This window comes from Cydia pomonella, chromosome 1, assembly GCF_033807575.1.
Source record: "Cydia pomonella isolate Wapato2018A chromosome 1, ilCydPomo1, whole genome shotgun sequence".
NCBI classification, from domain to species: domain Eukaryota; kingdom Metazoa; phylum Arthropoda; class Insecta; order Lepidoptera; family Tortricidae; genus Cydia; species Cydia pomonella.
Genome location: NC_084703.1, coordinates 2427189 through 2447741, shown reverse-complemented (window position 1 = coordinate 2447741; position 20553 = coordinate 2427189). Strand labels below are relative to the sequence as shown.

Sequence of the window (20553 nt, the reverse complement as noted above, 5' to 3'; positions counted from 1 at the left end):
TAAAATACAACTTCAATATTTGCTTAAAAGATGTTAGTATTTTCATTGAAGTATGACAGGCTATTATCTTATTACAGCGTTTGTTTTTTACGTGCCAGTAGCTATTACACGCAAAATGGTTCAGTAAAAATACTGCAATCCAACACAAGAATTACACTCAGGATCGGGTACATATTGGGTTGCATGCAAGTTTAAGTCATATCTTTGATACGCATAACAACTTGAGTCATAATCATCATTGCGCATACATATGAAAAGTCATATTATATTGTGTCATAAATTTTTTGCCATAATATTTGATGACTTACATAGCAGTTGTCATATATTTTTTGTGCATACCTCACGAACCTAACCTAAAATTTTATGCGAATTAAATTAATGACTATACAAGTTATAACATATGACAAAACCCCAGTTATACTCAGGAATAAATATGACTAAAGATTTTTATGACTCACAATTTTACGCATAAAGTGTTATGACAATTAAAAATATGACAAAAATTGTTATGCGACCAGAGGAAGTCCCCTCAGGATTAACTGGGTGATATTTTTTATCATCCTTAGAAGTTCTAAGTTCCATTTTGTCCACAAAATCAGAAATAAACAACTTACCAGCAAAAGAAGCGATAACACCCTTAGGATCGCAGTTGCACTCCTCACAAGCCGGATAGTTGTAGAAGCTCTCCTTACAGCTGTCACATTTGATACCGTTGAAGTTGGGCTTGCAGTGGCAGTTCCCAGCGTCGTCGCAGGAAGAGCCGATGGAGCCGGATCCATCGCAGTTACAAGCTGGAAATAAAATAGCATAGAAGAATAAAATAGAAAAACGTTCATTGCAAAACCATCTACAAACAGCACTACATTAGAAAACCAAAAAAAAAGTAAGAAAGAAGAACAGTTATAACTACTTGTAACTTATACTCACATGCAATAGTTGCAGTGATGATGCTGTAATAGAGGCTACAAAAGGACATTAAATGAAGGTTAGTCTTTATAACGAGTAGTCTGAGAGTGATATTTGATGCAATTATGACCTTGGTCAATTACATTTCACGTGGGCAACAATGCCGAGACACATTTATGACAGTTTATAAATGTCAAATAGGAGCTAACGAGAGTAAAATTTTTGCCACGTCAACGTAATTTTAGTAATCGTTACCGCATCACACACTGCGCAATCACCAATGTTAAAAAGTATTAAATTAGAGTGGTGTTTGATGCACTCGAGGCGTGAACACGGCTAAACTGCTATGTTAATTTTGAACGCATATACACAATTTTTCGTAGGTATGAATTAACCTTTATTTGTTCAATTAAGTTAGTGTAGTTTTATTATCCTTCGGTGCATCGTTATTAAATTATTAGCGATAAACGTTCCCACACAAAGAAGGAGTGTGGTGAATTTCAGTGTCAACAAGCCATTGAAGTAACGACAATTTTGACTACTCACGCAAGCATTCAGGGTACTTGTAGTAACCCGGCGAGCACTGGTCGCAACGTTTGCCTCCAAAGTTATTCAGGCAGTTGCATTTCCCGTCCGCTGCACAGCTGGTCGATGTAGAACCAGTGGTAGAACACTCGCACTGGACGCAGGTGCGCTCACGGCCTTGTACTTGCATGTAGTAACTAGAAAGGGAAGTTAGGGTAGAAAGAAGCGTTTTTGAAAATTCATCCTCTAAAGAGGTTGAAAGTTTGTAACAGAAACGATTTGACTAGGGACTTAAATTTAATAGGAAGAGAAAATATTAGGGAATACGAAAACAATTTAGTGCATTTGAAAATTCAGCCCCTAATAGCGTTAAAAAGGGGTTGACAGTTTGTTTCGGGGAATATTTATTTATTATTATATTTTAGTACTGGTAACTTGGAAAAACTCGAAAGATTTAAAAATATATTTTTTCATACTGTTAAACTGAAGATAGATGATACGGGGATTATAACTAGGGTTACTGAATCAGTAACAGCGCGTCAATATGTAAATCTAGAATACCGCAAGTTTTCTTATATAGGTAGGATTATAGTAATTCAGTAGATCCATTAAAAAAAGTACAAGAGGAAATGCGTATAAGGGCGTCCGCTAGCTGGCGCGGGTGCACGAAGCGAGCGAACGCACGTGGGTACCATTGTAGGTAAAATCTGTCACACGCGTCCGTGGCACTCAGCGTTGCTCACCCGCTTTGTTCAACTACGCCAGCTAGCGAATGCCCTAAAAGTAACAGTGTTTCAAAAGTTTTATGTCTTACCCGGCAAGGCACTGATCGCAGCGCGCACCCCCGAATCCTTCCTTGCATATACACGCGCCAGAGACGTCGTCGCAGATCCTCGACTGCGTTCCAGTGGTGTCGCAGTTACATTCTGTTTGAAATACATAATATTAGATCAGTTCTAGAAATATAGAAAACTTACCTTTTTTGGAATGTTACTATTTGAGAATTTAAAAATTCTCTTATAAACGCGAGGAAACACAAGTAGTAAAATATAACTGCATTTCGATAAACAGTTACATAAAGCCTCGTACGGCCCTCAATACAAATTATTTCTAATTTTAATTGCAACCTTTGCGTAAAGTAAATTAGGATTAATTTCGTTTGATTGAGAAAGAAATATAACAAAATAAATAGTACTTATATTGTTTTATGAACGGAGAAACGGACTTGAACATTGTGATGTTCAGTCTTACGAGTTTAATTTAAACTGTGAAAATGAGAAATTTATCTATATTTGTATTATCAATTAAATAAATGTAAATACAATTTTTTTCTGTTTAGAGTTAAGCTTTATACAGTGTTTTAAAAAAATAATATATTTTTTAATTTATTTATCATAATAGTACATAACAAAAAAAAAACAATAAATAAAAAATAAACAATACTCACGGCTGCACGTAGGATAGCTGAAATAGCCGGCCTCGCACCGATCGCAGGTTCGTCCGCTAAACTTGCTCTTGCACGTGCAGTTGCCACTGTCCTTGTCGCACACCTGCGACACCGAGCCGATGGTGTTGCACTCGCAGTCTGCGCAAAAGAGATGAAATTGTTTTCGTAATACCATTTCTATGAATTTCATATGCTTGGTAGTTATTATACAGAGAAAAATATCTTTTACAGTACATATGGTGCTACTTTATAGCACTAGTGCGAAAATTAGCATATTACGTTACTGTGTCGAACATTTAAAGGGCCATATGTACTGTAAAACGTTGTACGATACATGTGCGAATAGGTAATTTGCAACTCGTGTCGATTTAAAACACTCCCTTCGGTCGTGTTTTAATATATCGCCACTCGTTTCGAATTTCCTATTTTTCGCACTTGTATCGTAATGTACTATTACAGTACATATGGTGCTACTTTACCGCACTAGTGCGATAATATGGCGCATAACGTAACTACGTTGAAATTTTAAAGGGCCATATATTATGTACTGTAAAACGTTATACGGTCACGTCTAAAAATATCGATACGGACAAAGTGCCAAAAATATGTACACACTACCCTAATATATGGGCCAAAAGGTGGTGTATACATATTTTTGGCACTTCGATTGTGTCGATGTTTTCAGACGTGATTGTAAGATAAGTGTGCGAATAGGTGATTCGCAACTCCTTTTGGTCGTGTTTTAATTTATCGCCACTCGATGCAGATTTCTTATTTTTCGTACTTGTATCGTAATGTACTATTACAGAGGCCCTTTCGTGAACCACGTTCGACGTGTTGCGTCCCTGTTACACTTACGTAGGAACTTACAAGTGCGACAGAGAACAGAGACAAGGTCGAACGCGGTTCGCGGTAGGCCCTCGGTACATATGGCGCCGCCGCACCGACTCATTTCAGCCAGCGCGCCGCAGCTGCCAATTTGTTCATCGGCGTCTACTTCTAATTCGAAATGAATTTTAGAGAGTTAAAATCGTGTGAAAGGCACCATTCCATCTCTAGGTTAACAAACTACTATATCTGCCCTCCGGGCGGAAAGCATCAACTTTGCTCCCGCTGCGCTAAACGAAGTTGCCGCTTTCCGCCTCCGTCGAGCAGAAAAATAGTATGCGCACCACGGGAGGAAACGTAGGACATTCCATCCCGCGTGTTTGCCACCCTCGACTTCGGCTCGGGTAACAATTTTACACGCTGCACGCAATTTCCTACTTTTCCTCCCTTGGGACACAAATAACTATTATTGTATACAAAACTATTTCTCTTGCACCTGTGATCATTTCTTGGCATTTTTGTGGTAAAATTGTTAAATTTTTACGATATTTTTTCTTCCTGTTTACATCAGTGACATTCTATTACTATCAACGTCAGCTGTCAAAAAGTCTATTTGCCAATAAAATAAATTTGTACCACCATAGAGAAATAAGAAGTACATAGAGTGCTCACTCCATACATCAGTTTTGGTACCAAAACGCTTATTATTTTCGTAGTCGACATCTAGCATCGAGTAGCGGAACTCTCAGTACTGCGACTCGACAATAGATATCGCGGCAAACAAAAAGTCTAATGCTCAACGATTTTCAGCTAATATTATAACCAGAGGAAGCGTAGGAGTTGAAAATAAAGTTCCGGTTACTCTGATCATAATTTTTTCTATTTTTGGTTGCTCATAATAAACATTAGATATAGTTAAATTAATATCAGTGGTTTTATTTTTAAAGAGCGCCAACTAAAATATATACAAAATTAAACAGGTTTACAAATCAAATTATTTTATTTAAATAACCATTGCCAAATTTTGGGAATTGTTTTTCTGGGCCATTATATACATTCTAATGCTAGGTAATATACATAAATTCAAATCATCATATAATCTAATCAAAAATTAATCTGTATTACAATACAGATTAATTTTTGATACAATATGAACACTAACACCCACATACTCTCTCACACAATATTAACATAGTTTAACATTGTTAACACATTTTCTTAATGTTAAAAACTTTATGCTATATTCTTAAATAATTCTTTCCCCTTTACTCTGAATTACTTTAGCCAAATTTAAATTTAATTCATTACTTTCTGTACCTACATAATTAACGTGCATTGTATTGGTTTAATATAACCTTAACTTGCTGCTGGAAGAGCGGGGTCTCCTGTCACAAGTATTGATATACTAGGAGGTCCCATTTCTCAATTTGTAACAATGATTGTGACTAATAAACGATTTTTCATTTTTTCATATACAGTGGCGCCCCCTAGTGAGCACTGTAGCCCCCATTTTTGCTACATCGACTTACCTTTACACTCCGGTGAGTAGAAGCCATCAGCGCAAATCTCACAAGATTTCCCTGCGTAGTTGGACTTGCAGGGACACTGTTTAAAGACAGACAGACATAATTAATATCTATCATACATATTAATATCAAACATATTTTACAATTTAAAACAGTACCCCTAGTGTAAATTTTATCGACATCATAACGTGACGAACGCGTTTGCGTTAAGTCTCATTTTGTATAGGATTTTGAGTTTCCAAAACGTCCCGCTTGGCGCGCTCTTTCTAAATCCAATACAAAATGAGACTAAACGCAAACGCGTACGTCACGTTTCAAAATCGAATTTATTTACACTAGGGGTACTGTTGTGATGAAACATAAACTACAAATACAAAATACTCTTTTGTTCACACCTGCATATAAGAAACTAATATAGAAAAAAAACAGGAACACACGAAGAACAAAACAGCAAGCGGTCTTATCACTAAAAAGCGATCTCTTTCAGATCTTTAGGTAGTGGAATTCAATAAATTTACACATGTAGGTGTAGCAAATGTAATGAAAGAATTCTAGCACAAAATACCTACACAGAAAAGTCAGGAAACTAAAAAATCACATACACATACCGGGTGTTTTCTGTAACACGAGCAAATAATTAAACCATATATTGTACTCCTAAAACGATAAAACTTTGACGAACAACTTTAAAAAATAGAAAATAATATTGCATTGTCACCCGACTTACATATTTATATGTATGCAAATTTTCAGCTTCATCGGAAACCGGGAAGTGGGTCAAATTTAACTAGTTTTAACTTGTTTAATATTTGTCCCATACATACTAACAGGGCAAGTTAAATAAAAGCTTGTAAAAACAAAACTTCTGACATAAACAAATAATAAAAAAAATATTCAACTGACCAGAAAGTAAGATCGTCAATACATAGACATGCCGCCAGCGACGCCATGATTTCAACCAATGAGATTTACCTTATATCACGATTACGCGACTACCGCGAAAACCGAAATTCGCAAATTGTGGGGATCTTTCTGTGTTACTCTCACTAACAAGGAAAGGTACCCTAGTTTTCCTAAAAAAACACCCGTCTTTATGTGTAACTTTAGCGATAAGATATTATAAAACTTCGAATGTCGATTTTTTTTGGAAAAAATGAGTTTAAGCAGATATAACAAAACACGTGCTCATTATTTTTTGCTGCTTTCAAACATATACTCAAACCAGCCATTAACTAGCAAATTGCTGAAGTATCACTTTCTATAGGAGTTAGAAGATTTAGTAACTTTTTAGTACTTTGGAGGACAATTTCTCCCAATAGGTTGAGTTTGGGCACCTAAAAAAAATACGTGTCCGTTATTTTAGACTTCTCTATAACATATATAAATATGAATCAAATCGGAACCGGACAGTTGGGTACCTTTCCTTGTAAGACCAAATTAGACTGACAGGGAAAATTGACGAACTTCGATTTTCGTGGTTATAGACCAGGACTCCACGCTTCTCTTACTCGTATAGTTTTTACGACATGCTTAAGCTACGTATGCTGATGGCCTCAGGAGATTGAGCGCACCTTAATTCAAGATGCAGGTAATACCGTTTTTACCAACATTTAGAAACTAATGAATAATGTATGTACTTACAATTCCCTCTACCGGTGTGCAATGCTGCCCTTCAGTTCCGTTCAGATTGCATGTGCACGGCTCACAGTTCGGATAGTTGAAGTACCTGGATGTAAAAATTATGTATGATTGACAACGCCTTTTATGACATAGATGAAATATTGCAAATGTAGAATATGATAAAATATTATAATTTTTAATAATTTGTTACTTTATTGAATGCATTATGTGAATATTTTTATATTATTATCTAGATGTTGGTATTAACTAAATTGTAATTTTGACATGTAATGTATGTGTACATTATTAATAATAAATATGAATATGAATATGAATATGGGTACATTCACGTCTGAAAATAACGATACGGACAAAGTGCCAAATATATGTATACATGACTTTATTGCCTATTTAATGTATGGGCAATAAAGTCATGTAGTGTATACATATTTTTGGCACTTTGTCCGTATATATTTTTTCTGAGTATCTGTTCGTATCTGAGTTAGCGTTGTTCACAACTATTCCAAATTTCAAATCGATAACTTAAGTGGTTCTCGAGATATTTACCGATACGACAGACAGACAGACAGACAGACGGACAGACAGACAGACAGACAGACAGACAGACGGACGGACAGAGTCCCGCCATAAGGGTTCCTTTTGTACCGTTTTGATACGGAACGCTAAAAATTGAGCAAGCGTGAGTAGGAAATGCGCATAGCTTGTTTTAGACCACCAACAATTTTTGAGTGTTTTGATTTTTGAAGTGAAAACTTCTTTAGCGGCGCTGTGCACTTTTTGTGATGGGAAAAAAGTGTTAAACTCACGACAGGCCACGTGACCGACTGATTCGTCAGATTGAAAATTCGTAAGACGGACACGTGGATCGAAAAACTGTTACAATGACATTGAAGCCAGTAGACCGCCGGAGCGACTCGAATATTAACGTTGTGCATTTTTAATGCTAAATAATTGTAATAGTTCTGAAGTGTAATTTTTTTAATGTAATATAGATTGTCATGTTTGTGTACAATAGCGCAATAAATGAATATTGTATTTTACCACATATATAATAGTACTTTTATACTGATAATTAAAGCAATTCGTGCAAAATTATTCCCTAACCATTCCAAAATATCAAAAATGCACAACGTTAATATTCAAGTTTTCACTCCTGCGGGCACTCCCGGAGTGCAACCCGTTGTTTTTTTTACATAGGATACACTTAAGAGGCTGTCAACACCCAATGTCCTTGAAATTGATGTTACTTAAACAGTTTTTTAAGAAAGACTATTTGTTTTAGTCAAGTAAGAAAAATATATGTTCATATTAATTATATTTCAAAGACCGTGGTCGTACTCGATACACGATTGAACGAAATCGGCTCGATAGAAAATAATTGCAAAGATTGGTCTTAAAATCACAATTAAACGGTTTTATGTCTTTATTGTTTTGACTTATGGGTCTGCAATTAAAATCACAATTTCAAAACATTTATATCTAAACCGTGGTCGAGTTAAATATTACACTAATAATCCACTTTTTTTTATTTAAATATTTTTCTTATTGTTCCCTTGCCCAGGCCCAGTAACATGCGACAGTGCTATCTCATTTACTCCGATACAAATAGACAGTGTGCGCGCTTTAGGTATTGACAGCCTCTTAAGTATGACTGTTTGTTATTTATGTCTAGGCATCTTCAAAATCACAAAAAGTTTATTGTTTAGTGTTCTTACAGTCCTAACTTCATGATCTATGATCTAATATCGTACCCATATGCGCAGGAGTCACAGTTGGGCGGGTTGTATTCCTTCCGGCACTCGCAGCGCCCTGAACCCTCCTCGCAGTTCCCAGTTGAGTAGTGGAGATCGCAATTGCAAGCTAGAAATTGTTCATTCCATAATATAGGTAATATTGATTTCAAATGGATATTTCATTGAAATTCTCGTTATAGATCACATCATTCACGACGACGTATGCCTTGACTTGTATTGACAAGGCATTAAAGGTTAGATTTGACAAGTCTGCGCGTCATCGGGAATGACACGAACTATAAAGTATTATATGTAGGTACTTGATTTTCAGATGTTGTAGCTATTTTCTTGGCCGTGACAATGTATATGGCTTTCCCAAAAAACTAAATATATTCTAATTAATACAATTTCAATGATAAACATGTAATTTTGACAATTTATTTTTATTGGCACAACAAAAAAAGTAAAGTAAATTAAAAACTTATAAATAAAAAAATTGACCTAAGTCGAAGTCGCTCGGTAGTGTGCTCGGGGGGGATCAAGCGTTTCTGATCCTCCCCTCCATTATGAGGGTGCCCTGGCGATAAGCCGGGACCGCCGGAGGGCGCCGTGGTGGAATGTCATCGCTCCCAGTGCGCCCTCATAAACGGCAAAGTGGGTGAAACGCCGGAGTGGGTTTAGTGGGTAGGGCCAAATTCTCCCCCCCCTCTTGCCAGGAGAGGGGAAAGGAGCGGCGAGTCCTACACACGGTGCGTAAATGCATTCCCACTCCGCCAAAAAAAAAGGGTGCCAAGAAGGCTGGCCGCATTGCCCGGCTGGATGGCAATGCTGATCCGCTGGGCAAAATATTGGCCAGCCCTCTGGGCACCAGAAGCCTCTATTAGGCGCTTTGACAGCTCCTCATAGAGGTGACGCGCGCTAGGCCCCCACGGCCCCAGCGTTTCTACCCCAAGGTTTTGATGATTCATTTGGAGACAAGTCACATTTACCGAAAGTGCAATTTAATTTTTACCTTAAATCCGAATGCTAATGTTTATATTCTATTAGCACGTATGTGGTCGATACATCGTTCTATGCCTGGAAAATCCGAGTGCTCATCATTATCCCAGTATGTAATTATAATGACTTTTTTAAACTTATTTTATGTTAATCCATAGACTTAACATTGATAATATTTGACATTTAGGCATTAGCCTGACGAGCAGTAGGACGTACATGTACTTAAAATTTTAAATATTTTTGAAGACTGCTGGATTGTAGCATAGATATAAGTATATCAAAGAAAATCACCCTTAAAATGAGCACGCCTTCACTAGGACTCGGAGTTTTTATCAAATCGTTCGACAGATTTGATAGTTCCGAATTGGGATAATTTCATACTAGTACATAAAATACGGACAAAACAAAGACTATCAAAAAATTTACCTTTAACATGTAAGCGTTAATATGGGCATCGTAGCCTTCATTTCAAAATGGATTTGCTTTTCTAGAATGGCGCAAATGAAAAAAACTCATCATAACAGTTAACAACATTCTTACACAAATTTACTAAGTCCCACGATAATATAAATACTTAAATACATAGTAAACACCCATGACTCGGGAACAAATATCTGTGTTCACCACACAAATAAATGCCCTTACCGGGATTCGAACCCAGAACCATCGGCTTCACAGGCTCACTACCCAATAGGCTAGACCGGTAGTCAAAACTACTTACGTTGGCACACATCATATTCGTCCCATCTCTTTCCCACAGGCCTGTAGAACGTCGGTTTGCATTTATTGCAGTTGATACCATCAGTATTATGCTGGCAGTTCTGGCAGACTCCACCGCCTTCGTAACGTCCGTGGATGTCAAGAGACAGACGTTTCTCGTCGATGAGAGGATCGAATACGCACTCCGTGCTGTGGTTGTGGCAGTTGCAAGCTGTTGAAGACAATTTTAGGATGATATTTATGAACATATCCGCAAGGAACAGGTTAGGTCAAATGCAGCTGCAGCATATGTGTTTTCATGACTGTATAAAAAAACTGCAAAGTACGCGTCGGAACACGCATCAAGAAGGGATTCGTACTTTCATACCATTAATAATTAACCCTTTTGAACGCCAAAAACTCCTAAAGGCGTCGTTACTAGCCGTGCCCACAGCGCCAAGGACAACTATATGTGTCATGACGTACGCTGTCAAAGTAACCTTCACACTTTCACAGGTTTGCATTAGAGGTTGTCGTTGAGATTCAAGATTGCGAAGACGTCTCGAGAATATTGTTTTTGTGTTTTGCTTATTTATGTTGTTCAAAGTGTAGTATTGATAGCTTATTATGCAGTGAACTGTCGTGGAAGTGTGCAGTTAATGAAAAACTAATCTTGAAACGCGTTTAACCATGTTTTAATCAACACCCGGCAATCCATCGTGGCTTTTAGTAAAGTCCAGCTATCTCTTTACTAAAAGCAACTACCGAACAACGTCATGCTCTACGAGCACACTTAAAACTTACAACGAAACTTGACATTGGCAAAATCATCATAGATTTGATGGAAGCCATATTTAAAAAAAAAAAGGTTTGCATTAGCACGCTTGCGCCCGGGAGCTTGGCGTTTGAGCGATGATTGTGTTTATGACATAAAGCGTTCAAAGGGTTAAAAAAATTCACAAGAAAAAGAGCGTTTTTTATTGATCAGGACTGTTGTCGTTGAACGTGATTTTGTCCATTATTATATTAAGACCGACATATGCACGAAGACAGGTATTAAAAATCAAGAGGGAAAGGGGACATATTTTCGGGTCATTCAGAGTATTCCTTTCCTTAAAAAAATATATTTTAAAGATAAGTTCTTTGCAGCACGCCTGAGCAAAAATCATTGTCCTGACAAAATCACTTTTAACCAGCAAAGACGTCAATATACGCGCACAATTACAGCCCAATATCCACCTTCGTGCATACCGTCAAGGTTCTTAATGCGGCGCTGCGAAAGATAGGCGTTCAAAGTTTAAATCTACGTCCACTCACGTTCACACGCAAACCGGTTCCAATTCTGCGAGATCCTCCACTTCTTCTGCTCAAAGCCCTTGCAGCATTGGTTACATTGAGGTCCACAGGTGTTGTGCTGGCATCGGCACACCAGCAGGTTCTCGCTGTCGGGCTTGGGGTCGCAGGTGTCCGCGTGTCCGTTGCACATACAGCGGCCGCCGATGCTGATGTCTTTTATACTGTAGAAGTACTGTGGGGATACAACATAGACAAGGGTGAGAAAAATCCTCTTCACAAATCGGATTTCAATGTCATTGCCATGATAGTACATATCTGAACAATTACTTTACAAGGAGCTGAAATCTGGCTGGGTTTCATTGCAGAGTTCCATTGATATTTTACTTTTTACTGCCATGCTAAGCCTAAAAGGTCAATGTCTATTTTTGTTCAACATCATAACTACTTCTAATAATAGACATCGGCTCTTTTGTCTAACACAGTCTAGCAATGCCTTTAGTAAAGAGCTCCCAGAGCAAATTGTACATGAGTTACTTTAAAAAATATCTGAGAAGCATAGGAATAGGTGTGCTGTATTTGAAGAGTTCCTTCGATTTCTCCAGAACTATAGTAATTGACCATGAGACCAAGGCCTGGTCTTAAAGCATGGAGGAGTACTTATTCTCTTAATGACAGTAGGGTCCTGAGGAACCCCAGAAATGAGGTGACCCAGCAAGATCTTAGCCTTCAGCAGACGGAGACTGACTGTGGTACCTTCGGTCCAGTCTTGAAACACAGAGTACTTACTCTCCCAGTAACAAATAGGATCCAGTCGGGCCGCGGACGTGAGGTGCCTTAACAATTTCTCGGTCATCAGCAGATAGAGGAAAACAGTGAAGTCCTTGACCCAGTCTTGGAGCACAGTGTACTTACTCTCCTAGTGACAGTAGGGTCCTGACGAGCCACAGACATAAGATGACCCAGCAAGTTCTTGGTCCTCAGTAGACGAAGGCGGACGGTGGTAGCCCTTGTCCAGGCTTGGAGTACGGAAGAGTTGAAGTAGTTGAGTGCAGATGGACGGTAGTTCAGCAGGGAAATTGGGATCTGTGAGAGAAAATATGAATTGAATGTAACGTTTCGCTTTTTTCTTCTACTACTACTACTACTCGTACTACTTAGCCCATATGACACAGGCACTTTTTACTGTACAAGCAACTGTCATCTGGCGCATATTTCACCACGTTAATTATTGATACCTAACACACAAATATCTTTACATCTCCAGGTTGACAAGTACGAAGCGTCAATACATAGGTATTTACTTGTTTGACCATTAATATTGTTGTTGTCGGACCAGTGGCGATCTCGTGAATACAGGGTCTGATCTTCCATACAAGGAGAAAAACTACAGTTTTTTGAACTTAATCATCAGCAATAGACTGCTGCTGAATATAAGATTCAGCAAAGGCCATTGAAGTTACTAACCTCTCCTCCTGACAGCGGTACGATCTTCGAATACTCTGTGCTGCAAATAACTGAGTCGTCTCTCGTGATTGGCTCCAAACTCTGCGCTCCAAAGTATCTTTCGCAGTCCCTGGAAAATGCATTCATTAATATACTGCCTTGGGTAAAATGGACAGCACAGCAAAAAAAAAGCACTGGTGGCCTAGCGGTAAGAGCTGGCGACTTGCAATCCGGAGGTCGCGGGTTCAAACCCCGGCTCGTACCAATTAGTTTTTCGGAAATTATGTACGAATTATCATTTGATATTTACCAGTCGCTTTTCGGTGAAGGAAAACATCGTGAGGAAACCGGACTAATCCCAACAGGGCCTAGTTTACCCTCTGGGTTGGAAGGTCAGATGGCAGTCGCTTTCGTAAAAACTAGTGCCTACGCCAAATCTTGGGATTCATTGTCAAGCGGACCCCAGGCTCCCATGAACCGTGGCAAAATGCCGGGACAACGCGAGGAAGAAGGTAAAATGGACAGCACCATGTGCAGAGCGTGCATAGAAGAAGAGGAAACAGCGAAACATATTCTCCTTGATTGCAAACAGATAGAAGTATACAGGAGCAAATAGGAGGCAGTTAGCAACCTGAAGACACTGCTGGGTTTCGTGGAGGAGCTGGGGTGGCTAGAGTAGTGCTACCTCGTTTTCACGCAAAATAAGCATAATGGTTGTTGCAAGTCACAAAACCAGCGCGAGGAAAATTTTAACTGTAAAACATTAATTCAGATATCGAATATATTTATCACCCAAAATTATCACTTTAACGTCAATTCTACCAGCTAAGATGGAGGAAGCAATTATAGCAATTTATATGGTGTGAACGTCATCCCGGAGTCGGTGGACTTCTCCGACGCCCAGAGCCCGGAACGCGGGGAGTTGCCCATGTTTATATACTGATACCTTACACAGCTGCAAAATATGCATATAACGCAACCTGAGCTGCAAGCGTACTTGAGACGTGCGTGAGGTGGAAGGCGTTCAGTTACCACGAAGAAATTCCTAAATGATACCTTCATTAACTTTCTAGCGTTGTTCCAACTTTGCCCGAGGCTTCTACAAGAGTGAAGGGTAAGAAATTATGTATAACATACTGTCGTGAATCTGAGAAGTACTGCCAGGGTGTGAACGTCTTCCCGTAGTCGGTGGACTTCTCCAACGCCCAGAGCCCGGGGCGCGGGGAGTTGCCCATCTTTATGAACACGTATGCCACATGGAACTCCTGCAACAGGACACGAAATTACTATCAAGAGGCGAAAGTAGTCTTCGTTTTCATTATCTGCGAACATCTTTGAAAAGCGTATGCAGACGTCGAGGATTTTATGACATTGACAAATCAAATAATGGCGGGTTGAAGCTTCCAGTACTTCGTTTTCTATAACAGGTTATTGGTGATTATTTCGGACCACGGACACGGACGGTTCGGCCCGGATCTGAACCGTTCATACTTTAATCGATGTTTAGAAGACTGTTGTTTAATCAATATAATAATAATCCTAAGCTATATAAGTACTAATTTAGTAACGGTTGATTTAGAATATACTAAGTGTCGAATTTATATATGTGTTCCAGATCCGAACTTTTTCAACCATAAAAATACATTATGGTCCTTCGCACTTATTTAAATACCTTTTTATTTTTAAATATAGTCTTATGTTGACCTATCATTTGATATTTACCAGTCGCTTTTCGGTGAAGGAAAACATCGTGAGGAAACCGGACTAGTCCCAATAAGGTCTAGTTTACCCTCTGGGTTGGAAGGTCAGATGGCAGTCGCTTTCGTAAAAACTAGCCTACGCCAATTCTAGGGATTAGTTCCAACCGGACCCCAGGCTACAACGAGGAAGAAGGAATCTTATGTTCACCAAGTTAAGACGTATCGTCACGTAAAAATAACGCGCTTTAGATCGTACTGCACGTCTCTCTATACTTGTAGCCTGTGGGCGAACTACACACAGAAAGCCTACAACACCCTCCATGTTCAGTATAACAATGCATTCAGGGCGGTATTGGGGGCCTCGATACTGCAGCGCGTCGGCCATGTTTGCGAAGGCGCCCACGGCGTGGTTCTCCGCGAACATGCGCGCTCGCTGGGCCGCCTTGGTGCGTAGGGTGCGAGCTAGCCCCAATGCCGTCCTGGCCAAGATTGCTGATAGAGTTGACGATCCTTACATTCGACATTGCTACGACAGACATGTTGCAAAATAATTTATGTTAATATTAATATTTTTATATGTAATTTTAATGTAATATCATTCTGGCAAGTCAAATAGACCCTGTCATTGTCTGCCAGCGTTTTAATTAGCAGTTAAGTATATTATAACCGATGTAAATAAAATTGTCTTAGGACGTTTTAGTTTTAAGTAAACATGTTCCAACAGGTTTAGATCATATAAATAGAGACTGCGAATACGCACATTTTTATTAGCCATTTTATAGCGCAATTTATACAGGCAACAGGCAGTAAACCACGATTTTAGTCTTTTTATGATCTTCGTACGTTCAGTAAAGGTACGTATGGTATAGTCCGCTGCAGAGGTGTTAAAGTGCAGTCGGTTCAGAAAACGGATTATAAAAAAGTCGTAGCGCTTTTCGAATCACAATACGGCTGCCATAGATTTAACGCATTCACTGCCAACCTTTTCGTAGCGCTACGCTAGCAACCGATCCCAGCGTTTCCCCGCTTTGTAAAGGAAAGCGACTACGAACTGAGAAGCCGAGCGGGTCTCTGGCACTCAAAGCAATCTTGAGGCCTTTCTATAGGGATTTCAGCGATTCGAATTCTGAGTTTTTGAGTTTCACTTGATATAAAAAAAAATTAGGAACATACGTCAAAAATTAACTTTAAAAATTATAAAAAATTTTGCACAAAAGCTAAACATTTTTTTGTGAAAATTAGCAATATGCTTGAGAAAACTCAGGGATTACTTTTAATAAAAAAAAAAAAAACAAATGATATCAGCGCTCCCGGGAGCGCACTTATCTCTTTACGACGCATTAAGTTTTGCTTGTAATTATAGTAATACAAGTATGTATAATGTATTAGAAGTCACTGAACTTCAGTGAACTAGTGGAATGAAAAAAAAAATTCACCTGACGCCTATATTTGCAAAGAAAAAAGACAAGTGTGACTTCCAGACATAGAAGTTTTTGTGACAAAAATGCCGTATGCTTGTTTGCCACCGTCGTGGTATAAAAAAAAAGTGATGAACACAGATATTTGTTCCTGAGTCATGGATGTTTTCTATGTATTTAAGTATCGTTGTCTAAGTACCCACAACACAAGCCTTAATGAGCTTACTGTGGGACTTAGTCAATTTGTGTAATGTCATATAATATAGACATGACGATATTTGATTTTGTCAATCACTTTTGCCACAAAAACTTCTGTCTGGTGGTGGTGATTCCACATTATTGCGATCTAGAAAACCATTCTATAGGCCGATATTGTTTATGCATAATCATGCTCTGTGTGCGATAATATTTTTCCAAGTAATATTAACTATCTGCCTGCCCACGCCATCCGCTCGATGGTTTAAACATACTACCATTTTATGATAGGGAGCGTGCATGAACTGTAGGAGGCAGCACAGGAGCCGTCAGATTTTTGGCGCGAGGCGTAAATGTGATGTTTATTGTTCCGATGTAGCCCACAAGATGGCAGAACCTACTATGCACAAGAAAACACGTGACGTGTACATGTGCATGTTTATGGTTCCGATTCAGGCCACAAGATGGCAGACCCTCCAACGCGCACGGTCCCTATAGTATAGTATTTTACGTAGGCAATACCGAAAGTTTCTATAAAGAGCTACCCAGTGAAAGAAAAGGTTTATTGTTGAAACATTTAACTCTTTAACTATTTTTTGAGGGACAATTTATTTGGGTGTAATGTGTATTTCAGGGCTGAGAGTAGTTTAAAAATGGATTATCAAGCGTCTTTATAATTTTTATCTGTAATCTTTGTCGTACTAGAATTTTGTATGGCTTTCAATGTACCCTCGTCAACAAACAAATGTATACCAGGCTTCGAGTAATATCTTATGATGTATCCCACTTTTCGTGCGACTGTTTGGGGTAAGCTTAACTTATTATTAAGTTGTTTTTAGTACCAAGTTTTACGATGTAATAATTATAACAACACATATTATTTTCATTTCCACAGCTAAAATAAATGTTATTTTTGCGGAGACCAAAAAAACACCACATGCAATCTTTGCAGGAGATTTCATCCATAGATGAAATAAAAGAATGACGACTGGTTTGGCCTAGTGGGTAGTGACCCTGACTACGAAGCTGATGGTCCCAGGTTCAAATCCTGGTAAGGGCATTATTCGTGTGATGAGCATGGATATTTGTTCCTGAGTCATGGGTGTTTTCTATGTATTTAAGTATTTATATATTATATATATCGTTGTCTAAGTACCCTCAACACAAGCCTTAATGAGCTTACTGTGGGACTTAGTCAATTTGTGTATTAATGTCCTTTAATATTTATTTAATATTTATAGATGGAGCTAGTAAGCTAAAAGCTACGAAATTCCAAAAATAGTGGTTTTAGCGGTTTTTCCATAGATCTAGTACGAATATTTATTTGATTGTTAAAATAGCAAATCAGCTATCTATTTCATGTAAAATATTACGTATTTTTTTACTTAACTACTATATTACATTGTATTTCATGTAAAATATTACGTACTTTTTTACTTAACTACTATATTACATTGTATTTCATGTAAAATATTACGTATTTTTTACTAAACTACTATATTACATTGTATTTATATAGTGTTTAATACAATCTTGATATAATAGAGAGCTTTTCTGTCGAGTATTCGAGTACCGTGTTGAGGCAATGAAGCTTGCTGAGTTGCCTTAGTAAGGTACGAGATCGAAAAGCTTGATTATATCACTATTGTATACAATACTTTTTTCTACGAGTCATCTAAAATAATACTTTTTCACTATAAAACCCCCCTATGAAAATTCCCCGGGCCCGTTTAGTCTTTTCTATGGTTTGTCAATTTTTTTTATAGTTAACTACAGCGTTTCGAAATGGTCTTATAGTTGAGAACCCATATATGAAAAATACGCAATTATAGTTTAGTATACGAATTTTTCATTCAACCATTATAGTCGAGGAATAGAAAAACGAGTAGATAAGGAAGAAAGGGACGTAGCGCTAAATGCACGTGTCCAAATATAGTCCAGAGTGCATTCAACCCGGTTACTTCACCAGGACATAAACTTAAATTTAGATCAGGATAGACGCGTATGCCATGGAAATCTAATGTTCTAACTTAGTAAAATGTTAGTTAGTTTGTCCTAATTTGTCCAACTGATCTCTCATTTCAGGAGCTTGTTATAACAGTCTTCGAGCAACACTGGTTTCCGACACGTCAGAAGGGAGGAGCCTCAAGCGATATCTCACCGTACAAATCGTTTTGCCATTTTTTGCCGGTGGGAAAGGGTGGGTTCGCCAGCTAAGCTACCGGTCGCCAGCTAAGCTACCGGTCGCCTTCACCGCGGCCCCGAAACCTGGCCCCGCCCAAACGGTATCACCAGGTTAGGGGTCGTAGGGTTGGATAACGATCGGTAGCGAAGAGCTGGCCCACACCAGCCACACACACCGTCCCCCAAACGACGGCCAATTGACCACCCCACCGGTCGGTGGGGCAGCGACCCGCGACAGCCGCCGCAGCCGAAAGGCGGTAGCGGCCCCTCATACCCCCCTGACGGGGGGTATCGACAGATTTCCAGTCAGCCGGTGGGAAACGTGCACACAGTCGCACTTCTCACCCACTACATACAATAAACTACATAGAAAACGACATACGTCAATGACAAATCTTGCACACCTCGATCTCTTTTCGTGTACGGACGAGTGACATCATGCAATGCCATAGGTACAGTACCTATGCTTCGGCAGAGGGGAAATAGTATGAATGGCGTCTCCCTTCCCGGTGTTGCTCGAAGATAACAGTAGAACAATTGGGTAGTATATATACATATGTACTACACACAGTAGCTGTCCAAGGTCGATGGCAAGGGTGACCTCATTATAGTCACTGTACTCCATGCCTCCAACCCGTCTACAGTAAACACAAAGCCCCGCTGAGTACAGCGGGATTCCGACGGTTCTTTACTGTCATCATGGGATTTGAATATAAACTCACTTGTCCAAGGTCGAAGGTGAGGTTGACCTCATTATACTTCATGCCTTGGGAGGGCGACGGACTCTGCTATCGAGTCTCCAACCCGTCCACGGGTACTCGGGGAAATGCCGACGGTTTTCTACTGATATCACGGGGTTTGATCATAAACTCACCTGTGCAAAGTCAATGGTGAGATTCACCTCTTTATAATACATGCCTCGGGAGAGTGGCGGACTCTGCTATCGAGTCTCCAACCCGTCCAAGGCGTACTCGGGAAGATACCATCGCCCACACTGTTAACTGTCCATCGGTAGACCTTATTACAAAAGGCATAAGGTCATCCGATGGACAGTTAAGAGTGTTGATTTTTGTAGCGACGGTTTTCTACTGACATCACGGGGTTTGATCATAAACTCACCTGTCCAAGGTCGATGGTGAGGTTGACCTCATTATACTTCATTCCTCGCGAGAGCGGCGGACTCTGCCATCGAGTCTCCAACCCGTCCACGGCGTACTCGGGGGGATGCCGGCGGTTCTCGACTGTGTCATCGCAGTATTCGCAGACCTGATGGTGGAAAGTGTTAGTTGGTATCATTTGAATTGTTTCTGTAAAAAAAAAATGTAAAAAAATTTACGGACATCTGTTAAGGTAGAAGTACTAGTGCTCGACGCTGCACTAGTACTCGACATGGGCACTTTATGTCAAAGTGACAAGGATTAAGTTCGAATGCAGAAAAATCTTCGGTGAGAGTCAGAATGGCGGGTGTACCTAAATAAAATCAAATGAAAAGCATACCATATTTTTGTACCTAATTTGTACTATTTAGTACCTCATTTAAAAAAAATTGTACCTCACGGTACGTAAAGTTATCATCAAAAAACAGGTCCCCCGCCATCCTGACGGTCAGAATGGCGGGTGTACTTTATTACGCTATGTTCCCGTAGTTAGGGGGCGTCCATTAATCGCGTCATACGTTTTTGGCTTGTTTTAGACCCCCCCCTCCCCCATGGTGATCTTTGGTGATATTTTCAGAACCAACATCCAATATGACGTGTATTTTTTTCGATAACTAAAGAACAGTTTTCTAACAAATGAACCTAAGTACACGTGTTTTGACAGTTTGGTTAATTGAAGGGCGGAAAACTATTATTTTTATTTTATTGACTATAATACAGTATAGCACAGATGAAAAAAAAAATACACGTGATACGTGTCCATACCCCCCGGCCCCTGTGGTGATCATTGGTGATTTTTTGCTGACCCCCTCCCCCCCCTATACAATATGACGCGATTAATGGACGCCCCCTTATT

The 20553-nt window shown here is 39.2% G+C and overlaps 1 protein-coding gene across 1 annotated transcript in view; it reads right to left on the bottom strand.

Annotated features, from left to right (window-relative positions):
* LOC133526497 (laminin subunit alpha) overlaps positions 1–20553 on the bottom strand; it is an 84957-nt gene that overhangs the window by 56857 nt on the left and 7547 nt on the right. The window contains exons 2-14 of the mRNA XM_061863157.1: positions 19660–19806; positions 14181–14308; positions 13065–13173; positions 12513–12683; positions 11622–11832; positions 10327–10536; positions 8625–8733; positions 6874–6958; positions 5236–5311; positions 2879–3016; positions 2246–2357; positions 1453–1628; positions 615–791 (exon numbers count right to left, since the gene is read on the bottom strand). Of these exons, the coding sequence (XP_061719141.1) occupies positions 615–791; positions 1453–1628; positions 2246–2357; positions 2879–3016; positions 5236–5311; positions 6874–6958; positions 8625–8733; positions 10327–10536; positions 11622–11832; positions 12513–12683; positions 13065–13173; positions 14181–14308; positions 19660–19806 (1849 nt within the window). The remainder of the gene's footprint in view (positions 1–614; positions 792–1452; positions 1629–2245; positions 2358–2878; positions 3017–5235; positions 5312–6873; positions 6959–8624; positions 8734–10326; positions 10537–11621; positions 11833–12512; positions 12684–13064; positions 13174–14180; positions 14309–19659; positions 19807–20553) is intronic.